At 40.1% G+C, this 19757-nt stretch overlaps 1 protein-coding gene across 2 annotated transcripts; it reads left to right on the top strand.

Moving 5' to 3' along the window:
- Positions 1-1087: 1087 nt before the first annotated feature.
- uckl1b (uridine-cytidine kinase 1-like 1b) lies at positions 1088-17814 on the top strand. 2 transcript variants are annotated; one of them, XM_082519043.1, is made up of 15 exons: positions 1088-1191; positions 6227-6420; positions 8354-8460; positions 9555-9725; positions 10099-10170; positions 10947-11136; positions 11247-11308; positions 12571-12587; positions 14442-14540; positions 14663-14756; positions 15266-15328; positions 15481-15603; positions 15832-15939; positions 16036-16192; positions 16313-17814. In XM_082519043.1, exons 1-15 carry the CDS (start codon positions 1118-1120, stop codon positions 16390-16392), a joined length of 1611 nt encoding a protein of 536 aa, XP_082375169.1. In that variant the 5' UTR covers positions 1088-1117; the 3' UTR covers positions 16393-17814. The 2 variants fall into 2 exon arrangements, with proteins under 2 accessions (XP_082375169.1, XP_082375170.1); XM_082519044.1 differs by lacking the exon at positions 1088-1191 and adding an exon at positions 2405-3866.
- Positions 17815-19757: the final 1943 nt, after the last annotated feature.

Below are 19757 nucleotides of genomic sequence, written 5' to 3'. Positions count from 1 at the left end.
AACTTGTTTGAGTCCATAAAGACTCATTCTTATATCTGGAGGAAGATTTTTTTCTTCAATAAATATTAACGTTAGCCCGCGACTTTGTTCCATTTTGAATTTTGGCCCACTGTGTATTTGAGTTTGACACCCCTGCCTTAGTGCATAAATGTTTTTTTAAATGCAGCTGAATAATTAGGGTTACAATTTTATCTAATACTGGCTTTTATCACACTTGTTCATAGTTTATTAAAGCTGCACTTAGTTGCCACTAATTGTGCTCATGAAAAAAAGGAAATATATATTTGTACAGTACTGTGCACAACCCCTCACTGAGCCACCCCTCACTTCTTTATATTTTGCTAGGAAACTGGAAATTTGGGGCTGAGATTTATTGAAACATACAAAAATTCCTGGAAAATAGTGTAGGTGAAAATAACTCTAAAAAGCTTGGAATGTCCACCTTCAATCACCAACACAGCCTGAACTCTGTTAGGAAAGCTTTCTTTTAATTTCTCAAAGAAGTCAAGCCAAGCCAGTTTATTTATACTGTGCACTGAAACACAACAGACACTGAACAAAGTGCTGTCACAACACTGGTTCATTCCTTGATATAGGTGGTTTTTTGTTGTTTTGTTTGTTTGTTTTCCATTAGTAGGTCAGTGTTAAGTGGTTTAACAAACAAATAACATTCTTCTGAAAATGTTAAGGTACAAGAACTGGACTGAAAATCATTTAAAAGACTTTAAGAGAACTATTGCTCAAGACTGCTTTAAAATATTACCAGAAAGTCTGGTTTCTTGGAAGCAAAATATAAGGACATAGGAGTGGCTCAAGACACAGCACTGTAAAGTTATTTAGATTTGGAGAGAGATTATGAAGCAAAACTAAAATTTAAAAACTGACTAAAAAGATTCATCTCCCCTCCCACCTACACGTGGCCTGTAAAAGGCCCTGTAAGCTTAAAATAAAAGTACATGCTGTTTATTGTGAATAGAAAAAACGGATCACGTGCATTCTGGGGCTTGAAGTCCAAGTGCAGCCGCGAAGCTGAAAGAGATTCCACTGAAGAAATACAAGTCCCATGATGCCTCAGCTGTGACTGCGCTCTTAACACCTGATTGTCAACAGGGCAGAAATGTCTGTGGTTAGCGTGGAAGACAGGCGCTCAACGATGGACAGCGAAGCGAAAACTTCCTCTGTATCGAACAGGTATAGAGTTTGTAGATTGCTTCGGAAACCTTTGGTATTATAGTACATTATTATGACGTTACTGGATGCATTTTTTTTTTCATCTTATCCTGGCAGTTGGGTTAAGCATCTTTACGGAAACACGACCTGTTACACTGTACGTCCCAGTGGTACAGTAATTAATATATAATACGCCTGATAAATGTAACAGCAGTCTAGAAGTTACAGTATAATTATTAGTTTATTATAAATATAATAAACCCGAGGCCTGCTTTTTGAGTCTCTCTTTTTGTCCACTCTCTCTCCCTCTCTTTGGCTTTACGATCTGTCATCTTATTTTACACGAGGTTGCCTCGTAGCTTTACTTCATTGTAATCTTCGGAAGCGAAGAAATCACATCAAACACGTCTTTACCAAGCAGTCACTGTTAACTGAAACATGCTCACCTATTTTAACGTGTAATGGGAATCGCTAGAGAGAATTGGAGAGCTAGCTTAAAGCAGAGAAAGTGGACTAAGAGAGCTTTCTTTTAGCAGAGGTGGAAAGCACGCGCCTTGGTGTTTTCTGGAGGTACTGCGGCGTGAGTAAAGCGGGTATTTCTGGCAAATGTCATCTTCCTATGGGATATATAAGGTAACGGAACAGAATAACATTTGGGTTAGGTGACTAAGACTCAAGCTGAAGCACTTGGTCCAGTTGTTTGTCAGCTGCTGGTCTGCCTTAGATGTTCAATACCTCGTTATTCCACAAGAGGGCGGTATTGTATTGGTGTGTCCGGAACAGAGAAGTTCCTGCTCTTCTAGACGTCAACCTTAGTGGCTCGCAGGCTTTAAAGTTATACTCACATTATTAAATGTATGACCGCTGATATTAATATAGTTGTATGACAGAACTCAGTTGGTCACTAAACTATAACCTAACACAGAGGCACCATAAACTGTTAATTGAGGCAGTACCGGGCCAGTCGAGAGCTCTGCAAGGCAAAGGTTCTATGCACTGCAACCTCCCTTTATCACTGAATATATTTGACTTTTTTTTTAAAATTAGTAAGTAAAGTCAGCATTACATGCTGTTACTAATACGTTTAGCTTATATTATAGTGTGTTTACAGTATTAGTTTTAGGTTAAGTGTTATTGCAGCCGAGACTTTGTAAGCCTCCTGTGCATCACTGTCGCCATAGCGAGATGGCTGAATGTTTGGCATAGAAACCAGTTCAGGCTTCTTGTTTCGATGTGGCTTTCTTGCTCTGCAGCTGTCCTCTCGATGAAGATTAAAGCGACAGTGACACTACCAAACCATTACAGTTCAGATTAGAGGAGAACACTCAATTCTCTTTCCCCTGTTGGTCCCCTGTATAATATAAAAAAGTGAATAAAGAGAAATGAAGTCTGGTCAGAATCAATGTTCCAAAATATTTGGAAAAGCTTTCATGTTGCTTTGTATTATAGCTAGTAGCTTCTCTAAGCTGCTTGATTGTTTTTCTGTGCACTGAAAAGCAATTAGTCCATCTCCTCTGAACTCTGAGCATAATGATTTGTTTGTCTGTACAAGTTGTGGCTAGGGAGGAGTGGAATGGCGTGCATGTGTGTGTGTGTCTGTGTGCGTTTCCCAGGGCTGTTCCCCAGACCGTCAGCTGATAGAGCAGCAGTGGTAGTGTTGGGTTTCATCATGCTGTTTATTCCCCAGTCTTCACTGTGAGTGAAAACAGGGAGGGGACTTTGCTCTTCGGGCGTGTGTGTGTGTGTGTTTGCTGTGGTGCTGACATCTCTAGACTCGGTATAAGGCACACAGAGGCACTGTATGTCCCCACAGGGTAAAAGCACATCAGCTCCCCTCTACCCTTCCCCTCTGTCATCCCCGCACCCCCTTCAATTTCTCTTCACCTCCCCAACACAGCCTGAGGCGTCTCTGTTGTGAATTCAGCCAACTGCATCAACATCAGAGGAGAATAATGGCTGGCTGTGTGACTGCGCTGCACTCTTGTTATTTATTTCTTTGTTTTGTCTTGTTTTGGGTTGTTTTTTCCACCCTCTAGTTTGTTTCTTCTCTTGTCACTCTCTTCTGGTTCCTCTTTCACCTCCGGCCACATACTGCGACACTGACTGCCAAAGACAGATGACCCAAGCTTGGCATGTGTCTGTGTGTGTTTATATATGTGGGTGTGTGCGTGTGTGTACCAGGAGTGGTGTGGTCTGGTTCTAACCCGGTGCTATTAATACACCCTAATGAACATAATCTGGAGGGCAGGTTATCCTCTTATGTTTGTTGGCTGGGCGTCTAATGGGAGGAGCAGCGAGTTAGTGAAAGAGGAGGGAAATGCTGTGCTGTAGTTTCACACTGAGTGCGCCTCCTCTACCAAGCTGCAGTGCCTTCTCTCTCGCTCTGTTGAGAGAATGGAAGAAATAGAAAGCTAAGCAAATGTTTAAAGTTTCGTTTCTCATCCAAGCCGATTCCCATGTATATTAACCACCTTCTGTCGCCACCTCTCTGGATGTGATGCTCCAGAGAGGAGCGCTGTTAAGTGTGTGTTTGAGTGCATATGAATATGTACACTGAGTATACCGGCTGACAATAGTATAGGATTAAAACACAACTTTTGGAGTACAAACACTGGAAGCTTCCCAGTTATGAACACTCTACCAGCTTACTCAGGAGCTAGAATATCTGGCTGTTGGACGCTAAGATCTGATGGCAGGTAAGTGCATTTTATTTCCTTTAATGTACTCCTTAGGTGACCTGGGCAACTTTATTCCTCTTTATTTAGCTCACTTGTTTATACCCTCTAGGTTTTTGTCTACATACTTTAGGAAATGTGGCACCTTCTAAGTGCAAACGTGATGTGAGGAACCGTAAAGTTTTTTTTAAACTGCGAATTTTACACTGACATTACAGTAGTGTTACGTACTTGTACATACTCGTTTTTTATGAAATCTTGTTGGACAAATGAACAAGCTGATGTGAAACAGTAGTCACTTTATGCAGCTAGGTTGTGTTAATTTACTCTTTGTGTGAGCCATTGTGGAGAAAGTAAAGAAAAACATGTCGCTTTACTGACATTAGATGTGACGTTGCGTCTTGATTTGCTGCTAATATTATCCTTCAATCTGCTGCCCATAAGGCTTAGATGTCTGCTTCATAAGGGCCTTCTCAGGTACCCCACACTATAACTTCTTATCACAAAGGTGCATTCATGTAATGTTTTGAAGCACTGGGTACTGTAAGTGTAACCACAGAACAAGGACATGATTCAGCACAGTCAGCTAAGCTAATCTTTTATTGCACACTAGTTGGGTTTTAACTGATAACCATACTTCAGTGAGCTATGTCCTGCGCACGCTCTCAGCAGTCTCCCACTCTGCTCCCTGGCTCCCTCTAACCAGGTGACCCTGGTGAGATAAGATAAATCTTTGTTCTCTCTTGTTTGCTCCTCTTCTGAGCTCCTGGCAGTCCACCTGGGCAGGTATATGACCTATATAAATGTGTGGAGCCTGACAGTTGACTGGAAAACAGAGGAAGATCTAAGACTTGTTTATTACAAACGCCGCTATAGTTATGGCCGCTGGCTTTTTACAGTCTTCACTGGGTGAAGTGTGGATGGCTCGGATAATGCAGTAAGTGTTCCAACTGTTGCTCAGTTAGGCATACCGCACACAGATGTTACGTTGTATTTGTTAAACAATGAACGCAGCAGTTGTTGTCATGATGATTGTGGGCGGCAATCGTTGAGCGACTTTAGATTGCTTCGCTAATCGAGTGGCATTTTCCTAAAAAAGCAATATTTTGTTTATCAAACGTCAGCGGCACAGCAGATTCTTGAGACGCTGACAAAATAGAGTTATGTAAGAGAAGTGAGGCTGTTGTTTTAGAGGAAGTAATAGAGAGGTTGCTCACCAATCTGCTCGACCAGTTCTTTGTACCAAGTTTTTTCTCTGCTCTGAATTCCAGTTACTCACAACTGCCGAATGATTTGTAAAGGCACAACATTAAACTTAGTCATTATAGGTTAAGTAACTTACAATAGTGAAAGAGTAGCCCATATGTGCAGCTGTTTGCAGTTTAGACACAAAACTCTTGCAATGGGTATTACATAAATTTCTTTCTTAATTTCTTCTATCTTACAGAACAGATGAGAGACCATCAGGTGTAGTTTGAATAAGTCAATGCAAATTCACTCCATGCCTCGCTCGCCTAAGCACCTTGTACCTGTTTTGAATTGGCTTGTTGTCATTTGTTTATGAGGGCCTTTTTGCAGCAATCTTTTCGCTCGTAAAACTGATCACAGGACTATTCGATTAGTTGAATCAACATTTCTCCACTTCTAACATGTTCTGTAGGTGTTTTTAGGTACTGTAACCACCTGCTTTTCTAGCATGCTGTCTTTCCAGTGGCGGATACCTGATCCTTTCAATTGGTAAAATACAATGGACTATGAAAACACAATCCATCACTTTGACTCTATAATTCTCTTATGGTTATGGGGAGCTTTAGATGTAATATATTATACCATCTGTACATTAGTACCTGCAGCAGTTACACTGGACAAGACTGGACAAAGTTGACAGGTTGAAAAATTAACCAGTGACAGGAGGGAAAATGCTACACTGCTGTTTTGTTGGTAACTAACTGGGCCGCCTTTCTTTAGTCAATCTGTTCATCCATTGCATGGTTACATGCCACAAACAATGTCTGTCTCTGTGTGTCTAATGTGTCACCGGGCATTAGATACAAGGGGACAACAAGGCTATACCAAATAAGAGATTGCTATTTCAGTGGGACTGATCCTGTATATTACATTGGTATGTTATTGCCTTGATTCTGTTGTTTTACCTCGTTACCTTTCCATGAACGCTCACCGATGTTAGAAGTTGAAATCATGACACAGCACATTCGGGTTCAGTGTGTCTTACTATATACAGGTGGAGAAGATGTGATGATGGAGAATGTTGGCGTTATACTGCTACGCAAAAGGTTTTATGAAACCCAGAAAAATGCAGTGACAAGAAGGAAAGTTGCTTCCTGTGTACCAGAGAGTAATGTCATGTTTCTCATCTGCAGTGGAGGTGGCGAGGGATCACTCGACCGTCTCCTCCCCTCGGTAAGCACAGGCCTCTCGCCCAGGAAAAGGACAACCAGCCAGTGTAAGTCAGAGCCTCCTCTGCTACGCACCTCCAAACGAACAATCTACACTGCTGGTCGCCCACCCTGGTACAACGAGCATGGAACACAGTCCAAAGAGGCATTTGTCATTGGTAAGAAGAATGACTTTCTGTGTTTGACATTTAGACATCATAAAGATCTATGACCTGTCAGAGCCCCAGCTTAGATTAAGTGGTGAGTTTTCATCTAAAGTATTATAAATATGTTCGGATTGTACCTTTAAATTTAGGAAACTAATGAATAATTGTTTATAAACTAACCTTATACTTTGTATAAGTGAAAATTTTTAATGTTTAGAAAACTCAGGGAATGCACACATTAGCATAATTTCTTCCCATATAGTTGTGGCACAAAGTTGTCATTACCTTATTTAAGGTAAGGTAAGGCATTTTCCTGGCGTATTTGACCATTTTATGAAGAAGAAAGCTTGAGAAACCTAAGCCCAGTTAGAGATGCACTGGTTAAAATTAGTTGTTTTTCACAAACTGGAGAGTTTCCTCTTTGGCAGAGTGTTTTTAAATACAGGAAAGCCCTGCTATACTAGTGATAAAGGGCATTAACTCACAATTTCTCACTGGATGGAGCAAAGCAGATCCATCCAAGTATGTTAAAGATGGGTGTGCCCTGCTATCAGGAAGTGCTGAACTAATGTGTGAGAGACTTTGTGAAAAATAGGAATAAAGAGAACGTTTATGTTGAAGAATGTTATTGGCTCTGTTTCTGCATGCCTTTTTAAAATAGCCTAAAGCAACCTCACAATGCACTCAAACAAGTCTTGCCAAACTAGTCAAACTACTGATAGCATGTTTGCACCAAGTGAAGGTACACTTACCAAACACTTTATTAGGGCCACCTTGCTGGTACCAGGTTGGATCTCCTTTGGCCTTCAGAACAGCCTTAATTCATGACATAGATTGAAAAAAGTACTGGAAACATTGCTCAGAGATTTTTGTCCACATTGACATGGACTGATTCTTATATAGCGCTATTTTACCTCAGCACTCAAAGCGCTTGTTTTTTTTATTGACATGACAGCATCACACAGTTACTGCAGATTTGTTGGCTGCACATCTCAAAGGTGTTTTCTCACTTGCATTGATCTGTGACTGTGGAGGCCATTTGAGTAACTCCTTGTCATGCTTAAGGATCCACTTTGAGATGAGTTGAGATTTGTAACACGGCACATTTTCCTGCTGGAAAATGTGACCACATGAACATGGTCAGTAACAATACTTGGACTGTGGCATTTAAACATTGCTCAAGTCGCTACTAAGGAGTCCAAAGTTTGTCAAGAAAATATCCGCCACATCATTACACCGCCCTGAAGGCAGGGTGGTTAGATTAGATTAGCCTCTATTGTCCTCTGGGGACAAATTTACCTTGGACAAGCGAGGGAAACACATCATGTAAAATAACACACATATGCAAACACTCACAGAGAAAATGTAACTCCAACTCACAGTTTTGTACCTTTTTCCTGAAGACATCAACTCATAATCATTATAAAGGATGTCATTTTTGTCCGTAGTAATTTTAACTATCTTTGAATCAGATTTTGAATTTGGGATCTGAGCTTGACAGAAAGGTTTTCAAACCATGTAGTGATACCATAACAGATAATAGATTCAACAGTTCCCCTAACATCACGCATTTATTCACTCCAAGGTAGCCTTAAGCTCTGAAAACCTCTGACTCTGCCATCTGAACGTCACAGCAGACGTTTTTCCAATTTCCTTTTTTCCAGTTTTGTTGACCCCTGGAAACTGTAGCATCAGATTTTCTATTTTTGGGTCATCCTCTGTAAAATCTAGAGATGGTTGTGTGGGAAAATCCCAGTAGATTTGTGAAATAATTACAGTAAAACCATACCTATTAGTCATTTCAACTTTCTTCCCAATTCTGATGAACTTTTTAAACGTCTGCAGATCATCTTGACCATGTCAACTTGCCTAAATTCTTTTGTTTTTGTAATTTAACTGGAAGGAAGTTATTACTCAATGGCTGTTTGTCAATTTTTAATTTCAGGCCTGTGTGGTGGCAGCGCTTCAGGAAAGACAACTGTAGCAAGGAAAATCATAGAAGCTTTAGATGTACCCTGGGTTGTACTACTCTCAATGGACTCTTTTTACAAGGTATTTCTGTGGTGTCTACAAAACCGTATATGTCCTTTTGCATGCAGTGATACATTTGTCACTGTATCTGTGAAGTTGTTAAAAGTTATCTGAATTTTTAAATGTTGCTGCATGTCTAAATAAGTGTTTAGAGTTATAAATAAGACATGTGATAGGTCCAAGAAACTCTGTTCTTATCACTTTTGTCTTGAATGGCTGTTAACCACCCAGGGGCCTAAAGGAAGGCTAAAGAAAAGCGAGCCTGAGTGCAGGAAACAGGGTGAAAGAGAAAAGGAAACATTTCCTTTGGATCCCAGAGGGAAAATGAGAAAAAGAGGTTTTGATTAGAGAGAGAGAAGAAACAGAGTAGATAAAATATAAGGAGGCAGTGCTGAAAACAAGGATGAAAACACAGTGATGGGTGTTAGGGGGAGAGAAAAAGAGATGTAGTGAACAGTGTAGCAAGAGCCATCATTCTTGCCCCCTCTACACCTCCACCCACTCTCTAGTTGTGTAATCCTGTCAAAATCTGACAGCGGCAGATCAGACTGTGCAGAGTTGGAGGGATTTACCAGTGACCAGTGCCGCTGTAGCCCTCAGCAAGTGGTGGTCTGCTCACCACATTTTACAAAAGATTGCCATTTATTTTCAGTTAATCTATGCATTTTTATATTTTGCTTTTTTTCCAGTATAACATTGGTTTATTACATAAATATGTTACCAGTTCATTTGAGAAGGGAGTGTTGCTGTTCATTAACTGCCAAATACCAGGACTGGGTTTTTAATGTTCAACCACCCAAAGGACAGATACGTGCGTGCACATACCACCTCGTACGGACGTCACTGTGGCACATGATGTCCTCCTAAATTTAGGTCCCCAAACTTCTCTGCTCTCGATCAGCGATCTGTGCCAAAATGTTTTTGCGTTATTATTTGTGAATGCATCATTTGTTGTACTGCAAAACACGTGTGTAATGTTAGTTGACTAAGAGATTTTTCTTTTGATATGCAAATATTATTATGTGTTCATGCCATTTTCTCAGGAAATCTTGTAGCATTGAAAAGCAGCATGCAGTGGTGACATACTCTAACTTCAGTATCATGGCAATCCTCAGGTCCTGTCCCCAGAGCAGCAGGCAATGGCTGCCAGTAACGACTATAACTTTGACCACCCAGATGCCTTTGACTTTGATTTGCTGACACACACCTTGCGCAAACTCAAACAGGGCAAGAGCGTGAAAATCCCTGTGTATGACTTTACAACTCACGGGAGACAAAAGGACTGGGTAAGGATGAATGCACAGACCCAAACATTTGGCTTTGTATTTTTAAGTTATTAAGTAGCGTGTCATTTTTGCATATAATCCCTCCTTTTTGTTTACCGAAGAAGTTTTTAATCCTCTTTTCTATAGATTTAGCTGCATTGTAAAGCTGTACATCTCCAGATGGTCTCCGACAGATCGCTATTGTGATATCTGTCTACTTCTCTTTATCCTATCACACACAGACATTCACACATTAGTGAGGCAAGTCAGTTTGAGAGCTTACAACGATTGTTGGAATACATGCACACTTAATGTGTAGTGCTTTAATGCCCTCGTTCTCATTTTTGGTATGTAAATTGTATTGTGTTATTACATGTACATGTCTCTGCCCCAGAAAACAGTTTATGGAGCCAGTGTTATCATCTTTGAGGGAATCATGGCCTTTGCAGATAAAGAACTGTTGCAGGTAAGAGAAGGTCATTAGCCCTGAACAAACCAATACAAGGTCCTACTGTCAGCTTTGTTGTCAAAAATATGTATTACCTAATAAAAAAAAACACTCTTAGAAAACACATACAAGTGGTGTAAGAGGTCTTTATTAAACAAGAGGTAGCTGTTTATTTTTCCCATGTTGTGTACATAGACAAGATTTGCAGGTTTTTAAAATAGATTCAGCATATGCATGATAGCCCAAGATAAGTAAATAGATTGAAAAGCCTGATATGTTTGTATGCACTGTGTGTCAGCTAATATGTGCAGAGAAGTGAATATTGATTTAAAGATAAGAAAAAAATATCTGCAGTACATAGTTTGTCCACTTGAGGGCGCTGACAGGTTTGTTTTTCAACTGTTAAGTGTCATCGATTTAAAAGACGTAATGGTTCTGAATAACTGCAGTATCAACTGCAACACAGTAAAGTTAATGAGTTTTTTCCTTTAAAGGTCTGTTAAAATCAGAAGTCATTGTAAGCAAAAGAGAAGCAAACATTTTCATTAGTTATCTAATATTCATTCATTTTTCATCTATACTTACATTGACGTTGCAGGAAATATTTTTTGCTTTCAGATCTTTCATTCATTCATTCAGTTTTTTTCTAGAATTTCTTGCAGGCTTTCACAATAACCCTTTAAAAATACAAATTTGAATACAGTTTGGTATTTTAAGCTCGCTATTTTCATGTCATCTGTTTGTGAATGTGTCTTATATTACTTTGTGTTGATCTAATCAACTTGTTTTTCCAGTTGCTGGACATGAAGATCTTTGTGGACACAGACTCTGACATCCGCCTGGTGCGCCGATTGAGGAGGGACATTACAGAAAGGGGCCGAGATATCGAGGGGGTCATCAAGCAGTATAACAAGTTTGTTAAGCCAGCTTTTGAACAATACATTGAGCCTACCATGCGACTGGCTGATATCGTGGTGCCACGTGGTGAGTATATACCAACATACTTTCATGTACATGTTCAGTATAGCAGCAACAATCCTAAAAAGATTTAAAATTAAAGCCTCATTTTTATGCTTTCTTTTTTTTCCGGTCAGGAGGTGGCAACATGGTGGCAATCGACTTGATCGTACAGCATGTTCACAGTCAGTTGGAGGAGGTAAGTGAGGTCATGCTTACAGACATAAATATAAATACACACGCAGAAAATCTGTCATGCCACTTAAATAGTTAATTTGGGGGGAGAATTATAACCTTTCATTTGTCCTTTTTCTTGATGGCCTCCGGGTCAGTACATCTAGTTATGTTATTGCATTCATAAGAGGGTGTATGTGCAGGCTCCCCTTCAGTATGTGCCTGTAATTTCAAGGCAGATCACCCCCTCTAGTGGAAAGAAACTTTACTGAGGCTGAATGTCTGTAAGTGCTTTGGGGAAAGGTTTAATCATTAACACTCAATGGAAAAAACTGTTCTAAACTGGTTTTGGTTTTGCTAACTTTCCTAGTAACAGTAACAAACTGTAGTTATTTGGTTCAGAGAACATAAATTTTAAATTGCTTTGTTTTTTTATCTTCTACTTTTTTCTTCTCTTATGTGTTTATTTGAACACTCAAAAAACTTGACAATATTTTAAAAAGTGTTTAATTATTAGTCATTTTCTGAATCTACTGCCAAAGCACTTAAAGCAAGAAGGCTAAATGATGTTTTCTGAAATGTGCTCTATGAAAACAGGGCTTCTGTTTCTGTTTTCTTATCATTTCATACTTGAGAAGAAGAATGAATATGAATATAGCCCTTTAAATATGGCATATATGTGTGGTTTAGTGATTTACACAAACAAACAATCCCTGGTTAGACCCTTGGAGGAGACTCAAATCCCTTTGGGGAAGGACATCCGGCTAATGCAGAGCTCCCCACTGTGGTGACCCCTTGTGAATAAGGGAGCAGCTGAAAGTAGCTTCCTCAAATAAAGAAAATATGTCAGATGGAGCTTGCTGACAGAAATAGGTTTCAGTGTTTTAACCATATTAACCTCTTGCTGTGGTTATTTGTCCTGCATTAATTCAAACCAAACTAATCTCCAGGCATTTAGTTTAGGAATAAATGTAATCACAGTGGAAACATTACATCCTAATACATAATTATGCAGCATTAGTCACACAGCCTTATAAGACACCCTATCTTCATACTTGTCATACACAATGTCGATTGATGGCCTGTTAGACGCACTTTGGGATTAGCTGTGCAACATGCACTAATCACTGGTCACCAAAGGCACGCTCTTGGCTGTCGGAGCACTTTGCCCTACTGTGCAGTTTGCTTTGTTCCCTCACAACATACACACACTGAAACACATATGCTGCTGATGGACTGCTCTCTCACTCTCTCCCCCTCATCACCAAATCCCTCCATTGCTTGCAGCGGGAACTCAGCGTCAGGTAGAGTGGCCTTTATCCTTTATATCGTTCTCTCCTCAACATCTGCCCAGTTCCCCTGCTGCACCAGCTTTTTTACTGGGAGAGCGAGAATAAATGTCAAATCAGAAGAGAGCAAAACCAACCTCTACCTTCCACCGACGTGCTGGCTGCCATGACACGTCACCAGGCGGCATTCTTGTATCTTGTAGCTAACCAAATATGGCTAATTAGTGCTCTGTCAGTGGGGACATAATACACGGTTAAGACTCGGTCCACACCACCTCAGAATAAGAAGAAGTGGATCAAAATGTGCGAAAACTGCTGTCAACATTTAAAAGCTGCACTCTGATAAGAAGTTTGAAAGTGGTGTAGTGCAGCCAGCATTCAGTGTAAAGGTGTTGGTTTTCCTTCTCTCTACCTTTTAAAGAAATGACAACTCACACTCTTCCTGCCTTCTGTGTCTAAAAATACACCAATGAGTCAAGTCACTGACCCCTCCTTTCAGCAGCAGCAAGAATAAGAGAGAGAGTGACTACAACTGAAAACGAGAGAGAGAGGAAGCTCTTGCTACAGCTATTGTTGACTATCGCATACCTCAGCCACAGAAAAAGTTTCCAATACCCTGCTACAAAGCGCTGAGTTTTTCCATTGAATGTCGGCCACAGTATCTGAGACAGAGAGAGAGAGGAAGTGAGCTTGGTGTCTGTCTTTAGACACAGGATGTGCTGGGGCCTGTGAGCTGAAATACCAACTTCTACTGTTCTACACAGTGTAAGAGTGACAGCCACACGATAGTTTGTGCACCTCCCACGCATACACGCAAGGGATGCATGGGTACAGATATCAAAATCGGAGCTAACACTTGGTTGGTTTCTTTTTCTCATTGCATTATTATTATTATTATTATTATTATTATTATTATTATTATTATTATTATTATTATTACTATTAAATTTTGATGTCATTTAGTTCAAGGACTTTTGACATTTGCAATTCTGGCTGTCACACTTTTCACTGTTCTCGATAATCTTTTCATCCACCTGATTTTATGTCTTTTCTCATTTTTCTTCCTCTTATCTGTTGTTGTTTTTTTTTTGGTTTGTTTTTTTGTTTATCTGTGTCCCTCCCCATAGAGGAAACTTCGCTGGGATATGTGAGCAGACATGCTATGATTTCTCTTTTCTTTGCATCTGGCTAATGTGTATCTCAGTGGCATTGCAGTCAGTCTAGTGTGAACAACACTGCATCACTGAGAATTTGTAAAAGCGTGTCTATTCCCCTCAAGTCCAAGGTAGAGCGAGGCTAACAAGGCATTCAGAACTAATATTTATTCATGCAAACATGGGGAAATATTAGAAGTGCAGCCCTACCATGGGAAACTAATTATGCATGTGTTTATATTGCACATTTAAATCTTTTATTTGTATCTGTATAATTATAATTTTCAAATTAATCTATTTTTCCATTATCACGGTCTCTGTGGTGTTGTTATTTTCCACTGAAATACTCAAAACTGGCCCTGTGTGCGCTGCAATTTTGTGTGTGTGCTTCTTCCCAAGCACTCCCATTACTGTGGGTACACTGCCATTATCAACTTTACTCTAACTGCTATTGAAAAATTATTTGTGTGGGGTTTTTTTGTGTTATTTATTTATCTGTTTTTGCATGCACACACAGGTCTGTGTGTGTGTTAAAGTGTGTATGTGCACGTGTGTGTGTGTGTATGACCTTGCACATACTGTACACATGCGTGCAGAGCAGTCTTAATTGCACTGGCTTTCACGTGTTGCACTCATGCGTCTGTCCATCTTTTCTCTTTTCCGCTGCTCTCGGCGTGTACCACCCCCGCGCTACTATTTGTTGCCGTGGTTACAGGGCAGCCCTGGCTTCTGCACACCAGGCCCAACCCCTCCCCCAGACCCTCAGCGTTCTGGAGAGCACACCTCAAGTCAGGGGCATGCACACCATCATCAGGTAAAAGCTAAGAAAGCACATTGTTGTTCCGTTAATAACTGCTTTTGTTTTCATGGAAACCTGGACGGTGGAAAGCTGCCGAATAAACCTTCGATCCTTCTTTTCTCGACCATCACATCTAGAAACAAGGAGACCAGTCGCGATGAGTTCATCTTTTACTCTAAGAGGTTGATGCGGCTGCTGATTGAGCGAGCCCTCTCCTTCCTCCCCTCACAGGTCCCAAACACAAACACAAAACGGTTCAATTCAAGTATTGTATTACACTCTTTCTTAATTAAGTTACGTTCTTTATACCAAGGAGGGCATTTAAACAATTGGAAAACTACCACAGATAGAGAGAGGTGTAGGAGAAAGAAAGCATGAGATAACCACTCAATAGAAAGATGCTGACAAGTCACACACGGAGACCGTGCTACAGTGTGTGGCCCTGAAATGGGGAAAAATCTGAAAAGGCACTGATAAATGGAAAAAAGAATCTCCCCATCTGTCTTCTACAAAGAAAATCAGATAGACATAGTGTATTGGCCTGCCACATGAGTATGGAAACTTATCAAGTCACCACAGTGGAAAGTTTCCATATCTTTATCGCAACATTCAGTGTGCATTTCACAAATGCACGTGACCGACAATTCAGCATTCACTGTAGCTTGTCACAGTATATTTTCCTTACTGTGGTAGACTGTAGCATCGTTCTAAAGCTCTTATGATTTTTAATATTACCTCAGGTCCACATAGTGCAGACCCCCCAGGGAGAGGATTACGAAGGCAAGACTTTCCACGGAAAGAGGGTGAGTGAACTCCATTTGCTTCCTGCTATATTCTCTGTGCGTTATTTTTAATTGAGAAAAAAAGAAAAACATTCTGAAGAGTTTTGTCTCGAAACTAAATTGATGCAATTAACCTCTGCTTAATTTTTGTACCCCTCTTTGTTTTGCTTTAGATCACAGGGGTGTCCATCCTGAGAGCCGGGGAGACCATGGAGCCGGCTCTGAGGGCCGTATGCAAAGACGTCCGCATCGGCAAGATCCTCATCCAGACCAACCAGGACACTGGAGAGCCAGAGGTAATAAACCACATTAATGTCACATGCTGTCAAAAACCTATAACCAAAAACAATTTTGGTTATATGAGTTTTTACATTTACACATTTTCACAGTAACCTCCTTTGGCCTAGTTTGCCATGAAGCAGTTGTTTGTAATATTAGAGGTTTTCTATATGTATATATATAGCTGTAGGTCATATGTGTCACATTTTAGCGTGAACCCACATCCTGTCTGTGCACAATTTTAGCTCCATTATCTTCGTCTACCGAAAGACATCAGTGAGGACCACGTGATTCTAATGGACTGCACTGTGTCCACTGGAGCTGCTGCCATGATGGCCGTGCGAGTCCTGCTGGTGGGTGCACCCAGTTGTTCACAACAATGCCAATGCCTCCTGTGCAAATGAATTGCACATGTAGATCATTTTTCACAGTTGTGTTTTCAATTTCAGGATCATGATGTTCAAGAGGACAAGATCCTGCTGGTTTCTTTGCTCATGGCTGAAATGGGAGTCCATTCTGTTGCTTATGCGTTCCCGCAGGTCAAAATCATCACCACGGCTGTCGACAAGAAAGTCAACGATCTCTTTCACATCATACCTGGAATAGGTGAGCAATGCTGAGGAAGCAGGAAGGACAGGACAGTTTTAAAGTCATTGAAATGTAAAAATAAGCATTGTAGCACTGTATTTATATTTTTTATCGATGTCGTTTATTGTTGTTTTTTAGGAAACTTTGGAGATCGGTATTTTGGAACAGACGCACCGCCTGACTGGAGTGATGAAGACATGGATGAGCCCAGTTACTAAATCAATTGCTGTCAGTTGACTTACTTTTTGAGAGTCAGGGCTGTGCTCCTGGACGATATGAAGACATACCATTTGCCCCCGTATGGCTGCTGTTGAAAAAAAAAAGACTAAAGAGAAGAAAAATGTTGCTTATTTGTATCTGTTTGGTTTTTTTTAAATAATGTTATTTAAATTTGTGTTAAATATATTTTTATTTGTACAGAATGTAATAAGGTCAGAGCGTTTTAGCACTTAAATTGTGACAATCTCTATCGATTTCTGCAGAAATGTTCTGAAAAGATTTTTCTAGCCTTAAACTGTGGACGACACAACTGAATGTGAAATTGCATGCGACATAAAAGGAAAAGAAAGAAAAAAAGAAGTAAACTTTTTAAGGTTATTTTTTACCACGCACCTTCCTCACAACTTTCACAAAAGTAAAATCAGAACATGAACTCATGTTGCTCAACTTCCATCGCCATGAGCACTTTCTGAAGGACCATTCAATCGGAAAATGTGTAGGTGTATTTTTTTTTGTCTCTCTCTTTTTTTTTTAGCTCACTGGTTCACTCTTTTCCTTCTCTGTGGATGCTGACCTAACCAGTTGAAAAGGATGTTGAAAAGCATTTTTCATTATACGGCTTTAAGTGCGTACTTGTGGTGCGTATTTATGCAGAATGTCGCTCATTTGCATATTTTTTTACTATGGATAGTCCTGACCAGTCAGCGAGCAACTCGTACGTCTTTTTGTTGCAGTGAAAATGGGTCATCTTCATTTATGTGAAGTGTTTATTTTAGTCCCTCAGATCCCAATTTATCCCTCCATTATTTCATTTTTTTCAGCAGCCCATCAGATTGTTTGTTCAAAAACGGCTTTTGTGGACATATGAACTCAAAATATCCAAAGGTCACAAAGAGTCCTGATAGTGCCTCATCTTTAAACTGTCACGCTAAAAATGAATGAGATCTGTCAATGCCGTTGCCTGTTTAACATTTCCTTACTGTTTGCTGAAAATGATGCTTTAGTTTGCCAAACACGAGGCGCTTCGCTTCATCCTTGCGGGTATACGAGTCCGGGATATTTGAGGAAAGTTGTCTATAAACTTCTGATATTATAAACCGGGCCATAATTACCATTACACAGTGTTCAGTTTAACAACATTTTCTATTTTTTCACAGTTATTTGCTTTTTTCAGGAAAGGATTCATAAAACGACAAAGGAAAAAACAAAAACATTGCACTGAAACTGTAAATCTGTTCACCTTTAAATATTAATTGTGTGTTAATGTACATTAAATGTGCACGGGTATGAACCGATTGTGTTATGTAGCCTCATTGGGTTTTACTCATCTGCATGTTTTGATTTTAATTCTTTTTGGGACTTTGTTTGGTTTTGTTTTGCTTTTTTTAAATATTGAATAAAAGTGCAATACAACTTTTAAACTGCTCACAGTTTATTTATGCGAAATGTGAATTTCAGAATCTAGTATTCTGCCAGCTCCCACGACTTATCTGAAAATATTCTCCACTCTGGCTGATTAAAATACACCTGCAAAAAACATAAAGCAGGGTGAATATTTCTACCTTTATCAACACATTTCGAGAACGAGAGACACATTACCTACACTCAATGAACAGGAAGGATATTGTGGTTGTCCTCTTCTCATGGAAAGTAACCTTGATATCTTCCATCACTTTCCATAATTATCACTCTGACAGCTGTCAAGATGTCAGCCGCAGTAAAGTGTGATTGACGTGCATTTCATGAGGCTGATGGACAATTACAAATCAGCAGCCTCTTGGGCAGATATCAACACACATGAAGCATCGTGTTTTCTTTCTTTCTTTTTTTTAGAAGGCAGGAGGACAGTCAAAAGACATGCAAGAGATACAAATATCAAGAAGCTGAGCAGCAACATTTGTATACTTGTTTGGTTCTTCAAAATATCAGCCGATTTTAAAGGTTTTCAGCAAAGGTTAAGTAGGCTCTGAAATGAGCTAATGTGCTAAACTGGTTTAAATTTGAAACAATCTGGTCCTTTCTGCTGCTTGATCATGATGATGACAAGTGTATTTTAAAAAATCGGCACAGATGTGTTTTATTCCACGTGACTAAATGCTTGAAAACTTCAGATTGGTCCTCTGAATGAAGATGTCAGTGGAAAGTTTACCACCAGCACTGACAAACAGGAAGGTAGTGTGTCTATGTGTGCGTCTGTGCGTGTGTGAGTTGCATCCCCATTGGTAGTACAGAGCATGATGAGGTCACAGCTTGGTAGAGACAGCAGGGGTGGCCGTTAAAACTCAGCGACCTGTGTTTCTTTTTCATCCTCATGTCACCAGCTTCTAACTCCAGGTTGCTGTGCTCTCTTCCTGTGTGCCTTCTTTTGGTCTTGACTTTGAATGAAGGTGAAGCTTGCCTCCCTGTCTTGCTTGACTGGGTCTGAGGAGTCTGCCATGTGGGTAAGGACTGCACAGAGGAGACTATGAAAGCTCTTCCACACAATGAGACTTTCCAAAGTTGTTGTAATTACGCTTGAGAAATCGTGGAAAGGAACCGTGTTTTTTTCATGGTTGTTATTTGTTTGGTTAAAGTGTTATCTGGCAGAGAGTGCGTCTGGGTTGTAAATGTTGAAGAGATGGTGTGAGTAGGCCAGCACAGAGCAGTAGCTTAATGCGGAGAGTAGAGGATGAATAATTCAGACGATGAAGTATTTCTGAATCATGTGAAGAGGGTTTAGATTAGTCTGTTGAAGAGGGTAAAGTATTGTCTTTCCCTTTCGCTCCCTCCTTCTCCTTTCACTCTCTCGCTCTGTGTGTGTGTGTCTTCCCCTCCACTCTCCATCTGCATAGTTTATCATGAGAGTAAAAATTCTAAGAGACTGGACTGTCCTCATAAAGTCAGGCCAGGGTGATTTAGTTGTTTTTAGTATGAGTTTTAGTTTGTGCATTAAGCTCCGTTGCCTGAGTGTTTAATTGCTCTCTGAGTGGTTTTAGTGCAAGTTAGCTAACAACAGGGGCCAGATGTGGTGTTAATCTATGGCTGGAGTTTCTGACTGAGAAAAATGGCACAAATGTGAGGCAGATATGTTGTTTGAATGCTTTTCACTGTGGCAGTGTTTGCCATCAGGTTAAAAACTTGTATTCTACCGAAATGAGCTATGATGAATCGCTGTATGCGTCGCTGCTTTAAACACAATAACATATATAGATCACAAGAACAGGAATTAAATTGTGTAACCTCAATAAACTTAATGTGACGCTGTTTCCATTAATAGCTTTTCAAGCGTTTTTTAATTTCTCAGTTTTAGTCTCGCTGGGTGGTTGCCTGTGGCGCCAAAATCACACCCTTTAACTATACAGGTGGCTAACAAATGATTTACTTT

This window comes from Aulonocara stuartgranti (genome assembly GCF_965226115.1).
Source record: "Aulonocara stuartgranti genome assembly, chromosome: 20".
NCBI classification, from domain to species: domain Eukaryota; kingdom Metazoa; phylum Chordata; class Actinopteri; order Cichliformes; family Cichlidae; genus Aulonocara; species Aulonocara stuartgranti.
Note: the sequence above shows the minus strand (reverse complement) of the source record. Positions and strands in the feature narration are given on the sequence as shown.